Here is a 12726-nt window from a genome sequence, read left to right as displayed (position 1 = left end):
AGCACATTTGTTAAAACTAAGAAATTATTGGTGTAATACTATTAACTCAACTATAGACAACTCAGATTTCACCAGTTTTTCAATTAATGTCTTTTTTTGTTCCAGGATCCAATCCAGAATACAACAGAATCACATTCAGCTGTAATGTCTCCTTTGTCTCTTCCACTTTTTGATTATTTCTTAGTCTTTCCTTGTTTTCCTTCACTTTGAAACTTCTGAATAGTACTGCTCACATATTCTTTGCAGAAGATCTAGAATATCCCTCAATTTGGGCTTGTCTGATATTTTCTCATAGTTAGACTGAGATTATGGATTTGGGAATACCACCGAGGTACTTTTACTTATCACATGATATTAGGGAGTAAATGATACTAACTTATCACTAATGATATTAACCTTGATCACTTGATTAAGATGGTACTTGCCAGGTTTCTCCTACTTGCCAGGTTTCTGTAAAGCTACTATTTTCCCTTTCCATACTCTATTCTTTGCAAAGGAGTCTTTAAATCCAGTCTACACTCAAGGAGAGGATAATTATATGCTTCTCAGGAGTGAAGAATAACTACACATATTGTTTCTTCCATTCATACTTAATTATGGGAAACAGAGGTAGTAACATTTACAGTAAGTCTCAAAAGGCAGACATTTGAGTGCTTATCTAAAGGAAAAAGTTTGTTAATTACTCTTACCTACCAGTATCAAGATACCAAAGATCCTTGCAGCAAACTTGACTATTCAGTGCTTTTTTGTAGCCATCTCTTCCACTCCAAAAATACAATCGAGTGCCAATTGCAACGGCACAGTGGCCAGCTCTTGGTCTTGGTCTTGAATTTTTTTTATCTTCCTGAGAATCTGATACTAGGGTGGTCCACTCTGTTGTATCTGGAAGGATAGAAAATCCATGACTAATCTTTTGTTCTTAACAAAATTACAAAAATTACCTTATTAATAAAGTTTAATTCAATGAGTAACTCTTAAAAAACTCACCCAGATTTAGGTAAGAAAATGAACTGGTACATCTCCATTCACAATCATGAGGTGAAGTCTCAGTATTTTCCCCCTTATGTGGGACCCATCCACCAAAAATGTACATCCTGAGCAACAACAAAACAAAAACATAAAGTAGCTTATTTCATTTTACTTCTTGGATTTGAAGTGCTAAGAATAGAAAACTCTCCTATCAGTTGACTCAGAGCTTCAGAACTATTCATTCACTTACCATTGTCAAAGTAATGGGAATAAGAAGATGAATAAAGTGGTCTTCTTTCAAGAGTTTACAATTTTATGAAGCAATACAGAATCACAATTATTTCTCTCTGGCAAGTTACTTAAAGTGAAGAATATTTCAATTATAATATATTTAAAAATCAAGATTGCCTATAATATACTAAGGGTACCTCAGTCAGAAAGATACTCAATTGATCTATGACATCCAAAGTCAAATTTAAAATTGTATGCATATAGTAACCGAAGAGGATTAAATTTCATATAACTTTGGTCATTGATATCACTTAAACAAAAAACTTTAAACTGTGTTCCTTTAGGGCCCTAGGAGTTCTTAAGACAAGCCTGATGGCTGCTGGAAGAGAAAGGCTCATCAGGCAGATATCAGGGCCCATGTGACCTGATGTCAACCAGAGATCTATCTTTTTTTTTTAATGCCAATCAGAGATTTTTTTTTTTTTTTTTTTGAGACAGGATCTTGTCCTGTTGCCCAGGCTAGAGTGCAGTGGCATGATAATGGTCCACTGCAAACTCAACCTCCTGGGCTCAGGCCATCCTTCCACCTTGGCCTTCCAAAGTGCTGGGATTACAGGTGTGAGCCACCATGCCCAGCCAGAGCTCTATTTTTTAAAATCCATTTTATATGTTGGGGTTTCAATGGAAAATTTCATTTTATAAAATGGCTCTTCAGTTAAAAAAAAGTATAAAAATGAATAAGATTTTGTTTAAATGTAAAGACCATCCTGTTTGGTTTTGAGTTTATTTAAAAAAAAAACAAAACTAGGTTCTAAATTACAACAATTATTTCCTAAAATATTACATTTAAGGTAGAATCCCTGAAATAGTAACTATTTCATTAAATTCTGACTAAACAGTACTCCTAATTGTGGCACAATGTTGCACAAATAAGGGAATTTGTTGATGGTAGTAATAGCCAACATTTATGGAGTGCTCACTTCATACCAGAAACTATTCTAAGCATTTCATATGTATTAATTCATTTAGTCTTCATTACAGCCTTGTCAAGTAGGTTTTACTTTAATCCACATTGTATACTTAAGGAAAGTGAGGTACAAACATATTAAATTTTCTTGCCCCAGGTCATACACGACAAGTGCCAAAGCTGAGTCTTGAATTTAGGCCATCTGGTTACAGAGTTTGTATTCTAACCATCAACTCTATATTGCCATCTAAAGCATAATCATTAAGAGCATGTGCCTCAGTACAAATGAAGCAATACCAAAAATATGAAAAAGGAAACAGTGAGTTAGGTGATTAGTTTGGCAACACCCAGGTTTACACTTACATAAAGCGTACTCTGGGCAAGGTATTACAAGGAATGCAAAGAAGTAAAAGAGAGAGCATAAGAAAATGGCATATTAAGTATTTTTGCTTCTACAGACAAATTACTTTAGCTCCAGTAAGCGCAATCAAACTTTGTTAAGCTTCATAATCTATTTCTAAGAAACTACTAGCGTTACTTTCTTTGTGTGCTTAAGTTGTTTGAAAAAAAAAAAAAAAAAAAACAGAAGCAAAATACAAAAAATCACCATACTTGTTTCCTATAACACTGGCTGTATGAAGGCTTCGTGGAAGTGGCACTGTCCCTTTAGTTTCTGGTTTTGACCACGACATAGTTTCTAAAAGTAAATATAATTATATTAGCAACTTGATCTAACAACAGTAAATTACTTCAACTTGCATAATTTCAAAAAATAAAACAAGGACTTACCAAAATGAAACAAAGTATTTTAAAACAATTATTTGAACATTATCTTAAACATTTCCAGCTTACATAAACTGCCAATCAGAAATCTATTTACACTTAATGTTAGTACAGTTAGCCCTCTGTATCCATGGGTCCTGCATCAATGGATTCAATTAACCACAGATTGAAAATATTCACAAAAAGACTTTGGTTGCACTGAACATGTTTTCTTTTTGTTATTATTCCCTAAACAATACAGTATAACAACCATTTATATAGTATTTACATTGTATTAGGTGTTATAAGTAATCTCAAGTGGAGATGATTTAAAGTATATGGGAGAATACGCAAATATTACACCATTTTATATCAGGGACTTGAACATCCATGGATTCTGGTATCAGGGGAGGATTTTAGTCCTGAATAAATCCTCCACAGATACCGAGGGATGACTGTATTTGTAATAAATAAGTGTGCTTAGGGTACCACCAATTTTGAATTAAGAATAATATTAGAGATTTTATCATTTGAAGTAAGAGTACACTGGACAGAAGGTAGTCAAAGGTGAGAGGCACACTAGTCTCCAATCATTCATTCCTAAGATCCCTTTAGAGAGAACTACTTAAGGGTTTTCTACTGACCACGAATAACATTGTTAATGCTACATTTCCTGTAGATAGGGTAATCATATAAAGTTATCATCCTGTACAGGACATTTTTCAGAGTGAAAGGGAGTATTGTACTATTGATAATTACACAAGACAATAAGCATAAACCAGAATCATCCCAGGTAAACCAGGACATACGGTAACCCTGTTTATAGAACGCACAAGAGAGTTACTATCATAAACCAAACATTCATTTTCTCAATCTGATTTATCAGCAACCATTCATATAACACATCAGCTGTCCCTGGGCCACAAGTGCTAGTTATAAATCTAAGCACAACTCAATAAATACTGCAATCAATAATATTTTTCAAAGCATCTTTTAATTTGCCTTATTCCTGAGCCTGAATCAAGTTAAACTTACCTAAGTCAAGCTGCCATAGGTCATCCAGGCGAGCACCACACATTCCACCAAAAACATACATTTTCGGACTTCCAGAATCTTTTTTGCAATATATAACAGCTGTGTGGGATTCTCTTGGAGAAGGCACAACCCCTTTAGTCACTGGAATGCTCCAACCCACAACACCAGAGCCATGCTGTAGCTCCAACTCATAAAAATCATTTAAATATCTAGGATATCATAGGAAAAATTAAAATATTCAGATAATATATACCCTTTCTTTGCATTTTATTTCTATTTATAAAGATAAAATGTGCTTACTATGAAAAGTTCATATAGTACAGAAAGGCATTAGGAGAGCAGAAACCCCAAACCTCATTCATACAATACATACTTATCAAACACTCCTATGTACCAGGCACTCTTCTGGAGCTCAGTAGTGAGCAGAAAAGATTAAAAATAATTCCTGTTATCATTTAGCCAACACTCTTATCAATGACAACTTGTCAACTGTTGCTGTTAAAAACGTAGCTACAAATCCTCTGACACTCTTCCCATCAGGAAGTTGGGTCTATGTTCCCTTCCCTTGATTCTGGACTGGTTTCTGGTTTGTGATTGCTTTGTTTTTTGTTTTTTTTTTTTGAGACGGAGTCTCGCTCTGCCGCCCAGGCTGGAGTGCGGTGGCCGGATCTCAGCTCACTGCAAGCTCCGCCTCCTGGGTTTACGCCATTCTCCTGCCTCAGCCTCCCGAGTAGCTGGGACTACAGGCGCCTGCCACCTCGCCCGGCTAGTTTTTTGTATTTTTTAGTAGAGACGGGGTTTCACCGTGTTAGCCAGGATGGTCTCCATCTCCTGACCTCGTGATCTGCCCGTCTCGGCCTCCCAAAGTGCTGGGATTACAGGCTTGAGCCACCGCGCCCAGCCACTTTAAAACATTTTTAAATAAATATATATATTTTTTATTTTTAAGACAGGGCTCATTACATTGCCCAGGCTAGATTTGAACTCCTGGGTTCAGATGATCCTCCTGCCTCAGACTCCCAAGCAGCTGGGACTATAGGTGTGAACCACCACACCTGGCTATCTTATAACTTTTAGAAATAAATTTAAAAATCTAGATAAATAGGTAACTTCTCAAAAAAAAAAAAAATTACCAAAAATTACAAAAGGTTGAAAACCTAAATAGGCCAATACTTAAAGAAGAAATTGAAAAGGCAATCAAAGATCAAATACCAATCCCAGGTAAATATGGAAAATTTCTACTAAATATTCAAGGAATTACGTTATTTAAATATAATAAAAGATGGAGGGCTTTCCATGACCTCAGAACATAACCCTGATTACGTTTTCAAGGATAACATAATCCTGATACTCAAATCAGATTACAATAAAACCCTACTCCCCCAGATAATACAGGCAAAATTGCTAATAAACATAGGTATTATAAATAAATGTTAGAAATGTGATTCAGCAAAGAAAAAATTCACAAAATTCATAGATTAAAGGAGAGACACAGTAAGCTGCAAAATGAATTTAAACTATCTCAATATACATTTCTTGTTAAAAAGAGAGAAAAATAAAACTAATAAGCTGGAACTTTAAGAACATTTTGGCCAGGCATGGCAGCTTACGCCTATAATCCCAACACTTTGGGAGGTCAAGGTGGGAGGATCACTTGAGCCCAGGAGTTCAAGACCAGCTTGGGCAACATGGAAAGACCTTGTCTCTATGAAAAAGAAAAAAAAAGTTTTAAAATTAACTGGGCATGGTGGCATGCACCTGTGGTCCCAGCTAGCTACTCAAGAGGCTGAGGCAGGGGGACTGTCTGAGCCCAGGAGGTCGAGGCTGTAGAGAGCTGTGATCATGCCACTGTACTCCAGCCCCAGGTGACAGAGTGAGGCTCTGTCTCAAAAAGAAACGAAAAGAAAAGAAAAGAAAAGAAAATGTCCTTAATGTTATTAAAATCACATACCAACAACCTATAGCAAATGCCACAATTAATGATAGAAAGGTAAATATATTAATGAAACAGAATAGAGTATAGAGCAAGAATCAACAAATGTTTCCTGTAAAGGGTCCAACAGTAAATATTTTAGGCTTCACAGGCCATATAATCTATTGTGACTACTCAACTGTGCTGTTTCAACATGAAAGGTGCCAACAGCAATACAAAATGAATGGGGATGGCTGTGTTCCAGTAAGACTTTATTAATAAAAAAAGACAGCAGGCCCACAGGATATAGTTTGCAACCCCTGGTCTAGAAAGCCTAGAAAGACACATTTATACAATAAAGATATGACAGAGATGGAATTTCAAATCAATAGAAAAAATGGCTTATTTAATAAATGGTGTTGGGAAAATTGAAAATCAATTAGGAAAAGAAAAAGCCTCACACTAGTCACAAAAGTATATCACAAATGTATTAATGTTCTAAACAGAAACAAAACTATGAATGTACTAGAAGAAAATACAGAAAATTTATTTTTATAATATTCCTGAAGGAGAGTCTTTCAAAGCAAGATTCAAAACCAGAAAGCCATAAAAGAAAATATTGTCAAACGTGATAAAACTAAACTGAAAACCCTTTTTAAAAAAAGCAAAGTAGGCTGGGCACAGTGGCTCATGCTTGTAATCTCAGCACCGAGGCAGGCAGATCATGAGGTCAGGAGTTCGAGACCAGCCTGGCCAACAAAGTGAAACCCCGCCTCTACTAAAAATACAAAAATTAGCTGGGTGTGGTGGCAGGCGCCTAAAATCCCAGCTACTTGGGATCTCCTGCTGAGGCAGGAGAATCACTTGAACCCAGGAGGTGGAGGTTGCAGTGAGCCAAGATCGTGCCACTGCACTCCAGCCTGGGCGACAGAGCTAGACGCTGTCTCAAAAAAAAAAGGCAAAGAGAAGACTTAGAAAACACATCTGGAACGTATGAAAAATATGTATGTAAAGAACTCCTAAGGATCAACAGTAATAAAAAATTTGAAATCCATTTAAATATTAAAAATAATCAATGAATTCAGCAAGGTCACAGGATACAAGATAAATAACAAAACCAACTGTATTTCTATATACTAGCAATGAACAATCCAGAAATGACATTAAGAAACTAAATCGGTTGGGTACGGTGGCTCACGCCTGTAATCCCACCACTTTGGGAGGCCAAGGTGGGTGGATCACAAGGTCAGGAGATCAAGACCATCCTGGCTAACATGGTGAAATCCAGTCTCTATTAGAAATACAAAAAAAAATTAGCCGGGCATGGTGGCGGGTGCCTGTAGTCTCAGCTACTCGGGAGGCTGAGGCAGGAGAATGGCCTGAACCTAGGAGGCGGAGCTTGTAGTGAGCTGAGATCGCGCCACTGCACTCCAGCTTGTGCGATAGAGCGAGACTCCTCCTCAAAAAAAAAAAAAAGAAAGAAAGAAACCAAATCGATTCATAATATCCTCAAAAAGAATAAAAAACTTAGGAATACATTAATCAAAATTAGAAAGAGCAACACATACATTGAAAACTACAAAATATTGCTGAGAGAATATTTAAAAGATTTAAATAAATGGAGAAACATCCCATGTTCATGAATTGGCAGACCCAATATTACTAAGATGGCAATTCTCCTCAAACTAATATATAATCAATGAAATTCCTATCAAAATCCCAGTAAGGGCCGGGTATGGTGGCTTATGCCTGTAATCCCAGCACTTTGGGAGGCCGGGATGGGCGGATCACGAGGTCAGGAGATCCGAGACCATCCTGGCTAAGACGGTGAAACCCTATCTCTACTGAAAATACAAAAAATTAGCCGGGCATGGTGGTGGGTGCCTGTAGTCCCAGCTACTCAGGAGGCTGAGGCAGGAGACTGGCGTGAACCCGGGAGGCGGAGCTTGCAGAGAGCCGAGATCACGTCACTGCACTCCAGCCTGGGTGACAGTGCAAGACTCCATCTCAAAAAAAATCCCAGTAAGCCTTTTTGCACAAATTTTACTTTTTTTGGGGGGGGGGCAGAGTCTTGTTCTGTTGCCTAGGCTGGAGTGCACTGATGTAAACATGGCTCACTGTAGTCCTGGCCTCCTGCTCTCAAGCAATCCTCCTGCGCTGGCGTCCCATGTAGATGGGACCACAGGCACATACCACTACACCCAGCTACTTTTCTAATGTTTTGCAGAGACAGGGTCTTGCCATGTAGCCCAGGCTGGTCTCAAACTTCTGGGCTCAAGTGATCTGTTGGCCTCAGCCTCCCAAAGTACTGGGATTACAGGTGTGAGCCACTGTACCTGGCCAAATCACATTTCTGATTAAAAAATAAAACAAAACATAAAACTTATATCCAGAATATATAAAGAACTGTTACAACTCAATAATAAGAAAACTATCAATTTCAAAACAGACACAATATTTGAATAGAAATTTCACCAAAGATACATGAATGGCTAAAAAGCACATGAAACAATGTCCAACGCTATTAATCATTAGGGAAATGCAAATTAAAACCACAATGAGGTACCACTTTACTCCCACTAAGATGGCAACAATAAAAAAGACAGACAATAATGACTATTAGGAAAGGTGGAGAAATTAAAACCCTTATATATTGCTGGTGGGAATGTAAAATGGTGTAGTCAGTTTGGAAAGCAATTTGGTAGAATTTCTTAAGAAGTTAAACAGGTTGAGGTGGGAGGATCACTTGTGCCTGGGAGGTGGAGGCTCCAGTGAGCTGACATTGTGCCATTGCACTCCAGTCTGGGTAACAGAGTAAGACCCTTTCTCGAAAAAAAAAAAAAAAAAAAAAGAAAATAGATAGATCTGTATGGAGAAGCGTATTAATGTGTTCCCATTCTTTCCCAGTAGGCAGAGTATATATCCTTAGACCACTAACTCTGGCCTTTGCCATATGGCTGGCTTTGACTAACAGAATGTGACCAGAAATGAATGTGTGCTTTGAACACAGGCTTTAAAAAGCATTGTACATAATTGTATGCACCTACTGGCCCTCTGAAGTAGAATAACCTTGAGAAGCCTGCCCCATTATAAACAATAACCTAACAAAAGCTAATATATGAAAAAGGGTACATGAAAAGTGTTACATGAAAAAGGTTCCAAAAGATGTACATCAAATTGAATTATGTGCATCTGCCTATGTTGGGAGATAGTGCTGTTGAAAGAACATTGTACACTTTCCAATTTCTTGACTTTTTACCAGTGTTATTTTAAAAACCTGTTTAATGAAAAAATTTTTTTAAAAGACATATGTTCAAAGTAAAAGTACTGGCCGGGCGCAGTAGCTCACGCCTGTAATCCCAGCACTTTGGGAGGCTGAGGCAGGCGGATCACGAGGTCAGGAGATCGAGACCATCCTGGCTAACATGGTGAAACCCCATCTCTACTAAAAAAAACACAAAAACAAAATTAGCCGGGCATGGTGGTGAGCGCCTGTAGTCCCAGTTACTCGGGAGGCTGAGGCAGGAGAATGGCGGGAACCCGGGAGGCGGAACTTGCAGTGAGCCGAGATCGCAGCACTGCACTCCAGCCTGGGTGACAGAGCGAGACTCTGTCTCAAAACAAACAAACAGAAAAGTAAAAGTATCTGTATTACTGTGGTGGGATAATTTTTTTTTTTCCTTTTCTACAGTTTCCAAATTTTCCATGATATTTTAGTATTTCTATATTTTAAAACAGTTTGGAAAAAAAGTTAAGATCCTACCATCAATCTAATGCAAGTAAAAAGACATAATGGTTAATAACTCTACTGTATTATATGCTATGGCAACTTGAAAGTGCTTTGAAAATTACACCAATGATCTTATTTCACTATCACAATGACACTGTAAAACAGGTATTTAATCACTCCCATTTCACAGTGAAGGAAACAAGCTTAGATTATTTGCTCTAAAGGACACACATGATAAGCGCTGAATCAGAAAACAGCCCTTTGGACTCTAAATCTCCAAAGCTTGAGTGCTAGAATGACAATGATCAAAACACTATGTGAATATTATTTGGGCTTAAAAAGAAAAAAATATTGCAGCCATAAAAAAGAGTGAGTTTGGCCAGGCGCGGTGGCTCACACCTGTAATCCCAGCACTTTGGGAGGCCAAGGTGGGTGGAACATGAGGTCAGGAGATCGAGACCATCTAACGCGGTGCAAACCCACGTTAGTCTCTACTAAAAATACAAAAAACTAGCCGGCCGTGGTGGTGGGCGCCTTTAGTCCCAGCAACTCGAGTGGCTTAGGCAGGAAAGTGGCATGAACCCAGGAGGCGGAGCTTGCAGTGAGCTAAGATTGCGCTACTGCACTCCAGCCTGGGCGACAGAGCGAGACTCGTCTCAAAAAAAGAGTTCATGTCCTTTGCAGGGACATGGATGAAGCGGAAACCATTATTCTCAGCAAACTAAACTAGCACAGAAAAAGAAAACCAAACACTGCATGTTCTCACTCATAAGAAGGAGTTGAACAATGAGAACACATGGACAGAGGGAAGGGAACATCACACACCAGGGCATATCGGGGGTTGCAGGGCAAGGGGAGGGAGAGCATTAGGACAAATACCTAATGCACGCAGGGCTTAAAACCTAAATGATGGGTTGACAGGTGCAGCAAACCACCATGGCACATGTATACCTACATAACAAACCTGCACATTCTGCACATGCATTCCAGAACTTAAAGTAAAATAAAAATAAAAAATAAAAAAAGAGAAAGTCTAAAAAAAAGAAAGAAAAAATATACTACCATTTGCCACAGCATGGATGGAGCAGCAGGACATTATGCTAAGTGAAATAAGACAGACACAAAGAACAATATTGTATTATCTCATATGTGAAATCTTGGTTTTTGTTTTGTTTTAACAAAAAAGGTAAAACATATAGAAACAGAGAACAGTGGTTACCAGGGTCAGGGTGGCAGGAAGGGAAGGAAATGGGGAAATGTAGGTCAAAAGATACAAAGTAGCAAATACGTAGCATAAACAAATTGAGAGATCTAATGTACAACATGAGGACTACAGTTAATAATAATGCATTGTATTCAGGATTTTTTTTTTTTTTGAGATGGGGTCTAACTCTGTCACCCAGGCTGGAGTGCAGCAGCATGATCTTGGCTCACTGCAACTTCCACCTCCCAGGCTCAAGAAATCTTTCCACCTCAGCCTTCCGAGTAGCTGTGACCACAGGCACGTGCCACCATGCCCAGTTAATTTTTTGTATTTTTGGTAGAGATGGGGTTTTGCCATGTTGCCCAGGCTCATCTCGAACTGCTGGGCTCAAGCGATCCATCCACCTCGGCTTCCCAAAGTGCTGGGATTACAGGTATGAGCCACAACGCCCGGTGGTGACTATAGCTGCTCATGCCACAGGCAGAAAAAAAATGGGTAACTATATGAAATGATGGATATATTACCACTATAATAACCATTTTAATATATATATATAATATCTATCTTATACCATCATGTTATATACCTTAAATTTACACAAATAAAATTTATTTAAAAAAAAACCACTACATGGAACAGTATAATTCCCCAAAGGAAAGAGGAATTCTTTGCAGACAAAACCAACATTAGCTATAATAGGGGTCAACAATGTAGATATCCCCATTATTTACAATCTGTGTCAGCAAACTACATCCTGTGGACCAAACCTGCCTACGAGCTGTTTCATAAAGGCTTATTGGAACTCAATACACAAACAAACAAACAAATAAAACACGATGTGAAAAGAAAAGAGGTAGTGAATTAATTCTGTTTGGGAAAAAGGAGGAAAGAATTGATTGTAAAAGTATTTGCTAGTGTGAACCATTCTAACAGCTTCCTGTATAAAACATGGATATGATAGCTTTCCTTTTACAGTCAGAGTTTCGTTGCCAAATTCCCAGAGAAATCTAATTTTAAAATAACCATCTGTTACTTTTCATTATCATTTATGAGGTAGCTAAAATGCATTATGGCTCAATATATACAAATATATTGATACAAGCAGTTACATTAATATTAATTTAATAAGATGATTTCTCATTAGAAAAGACACAGTTTTTTTGTTTTTACCTCCAATGCTTTCTGAAGAAAAGACACAGTTTTGAAAACAAATATGCTCCAGGGACTAAGGAAAATACAAACACACACAAATTTGTCCACTGTTAGATTGAAATGCAAAAAGCTCAGCATCATCCCTTTTAAAAATTAAAGATGGAAAAAATAAAATGTTCCTACTCTAAATCATAAAATAAGCATTTGGTCTGAAAGAGTCAGCATACCTGGGAACATTATTGTTTGAATCTTCGCTTTCGTTTGCCAGGCCACCAAACAAATAGCATTTGTTACCATATAAAGAGAAGCTGTGTCCAAGCCGAGGACAAGGAGGTAAACCAGAAGGAGGGGGATGGGGTTTCACTTTTTTCCATAACCAACGACTTGCCTAAAAAAAAAAAAAAAAAGAGCACAGATACAGTCAAACAAAATCAAGAAAGCACTCCTATATTGTCAATAGTGCAACATCATATCAATACATTTTAATCCAAATCCCATCAGAAGGCACTAATAAACTACTTTTGGGACAAATGACAAATAACAAGCTAACTTCTGGAATTAAAATATATGTTCCAGTAGACATTCAAGTTACTATTCTATATTCACAGATTTCCTCAATGGCAAACTAACCATATAATAATAAACTCCAACAGTTCTAAAGTATTTTCCAAATGAAAAATAAAATATTACCCATAGCTTCAAGATTAAATGTAATTTATACATTCTTACTTTCTGAAATAAGGTAATCCATGAATGGTAAATAT

At 37.6% G+C, this 12726-nt stretch overlaps 1 protein-coding gene across 2 annotated transcripts in view; it reads right to left on the bottom strand.

Annotated features, from left to right (window-relative positions):
• Positions 1-12726, bottom strand: part of HCFC2 (host cell factor C2) — a 39089-nt gene that overhangs the window by 23272 nt on the left and 3091 nt on the right. For both annotated transcript variants that reach the window (XM_023189767.2, XM_023189824.1), the window contains exons 3-7: positions 12190-12350; positions 3965-4173; positions 2780-2864; positions 988-1094; positions 694-882 (exon numbers count right to left, since the gene is read on the bottom strand). In XM_023189767.2, coding sequence (XP_023045535.1) covers positions 694-882; positions 988-1094; positions 2780-2864; positions 3965-4173; positions 12190-12350 — 751 coding nt within the window. The remainder of the gene's footprint in view (positions 1-693; positions 883-987; positions 1095-2779; positions 2865-3964; positions 4174-12189; positions 12351-12726) is intronic.

This window comes from Piliocolobus tephrosceles, chromosome 10, assembly GCF_002776525.5.
Source record: "Piliocolobus tephrosceles isolate RC106 chromosome 10, ASM277652v3, whole genome shotgun sequence".
NCBI lineage: Eukaryota > Metazoa > Chordata > Mammalia > Primates > Cercopithecidae > Piliocolobus > Piliocolobus tephrosceles.
Note: the sequence above shows the minus strand (reverse complement) of the source record. Positions and strands in the feature narration are given on the sequence as shown.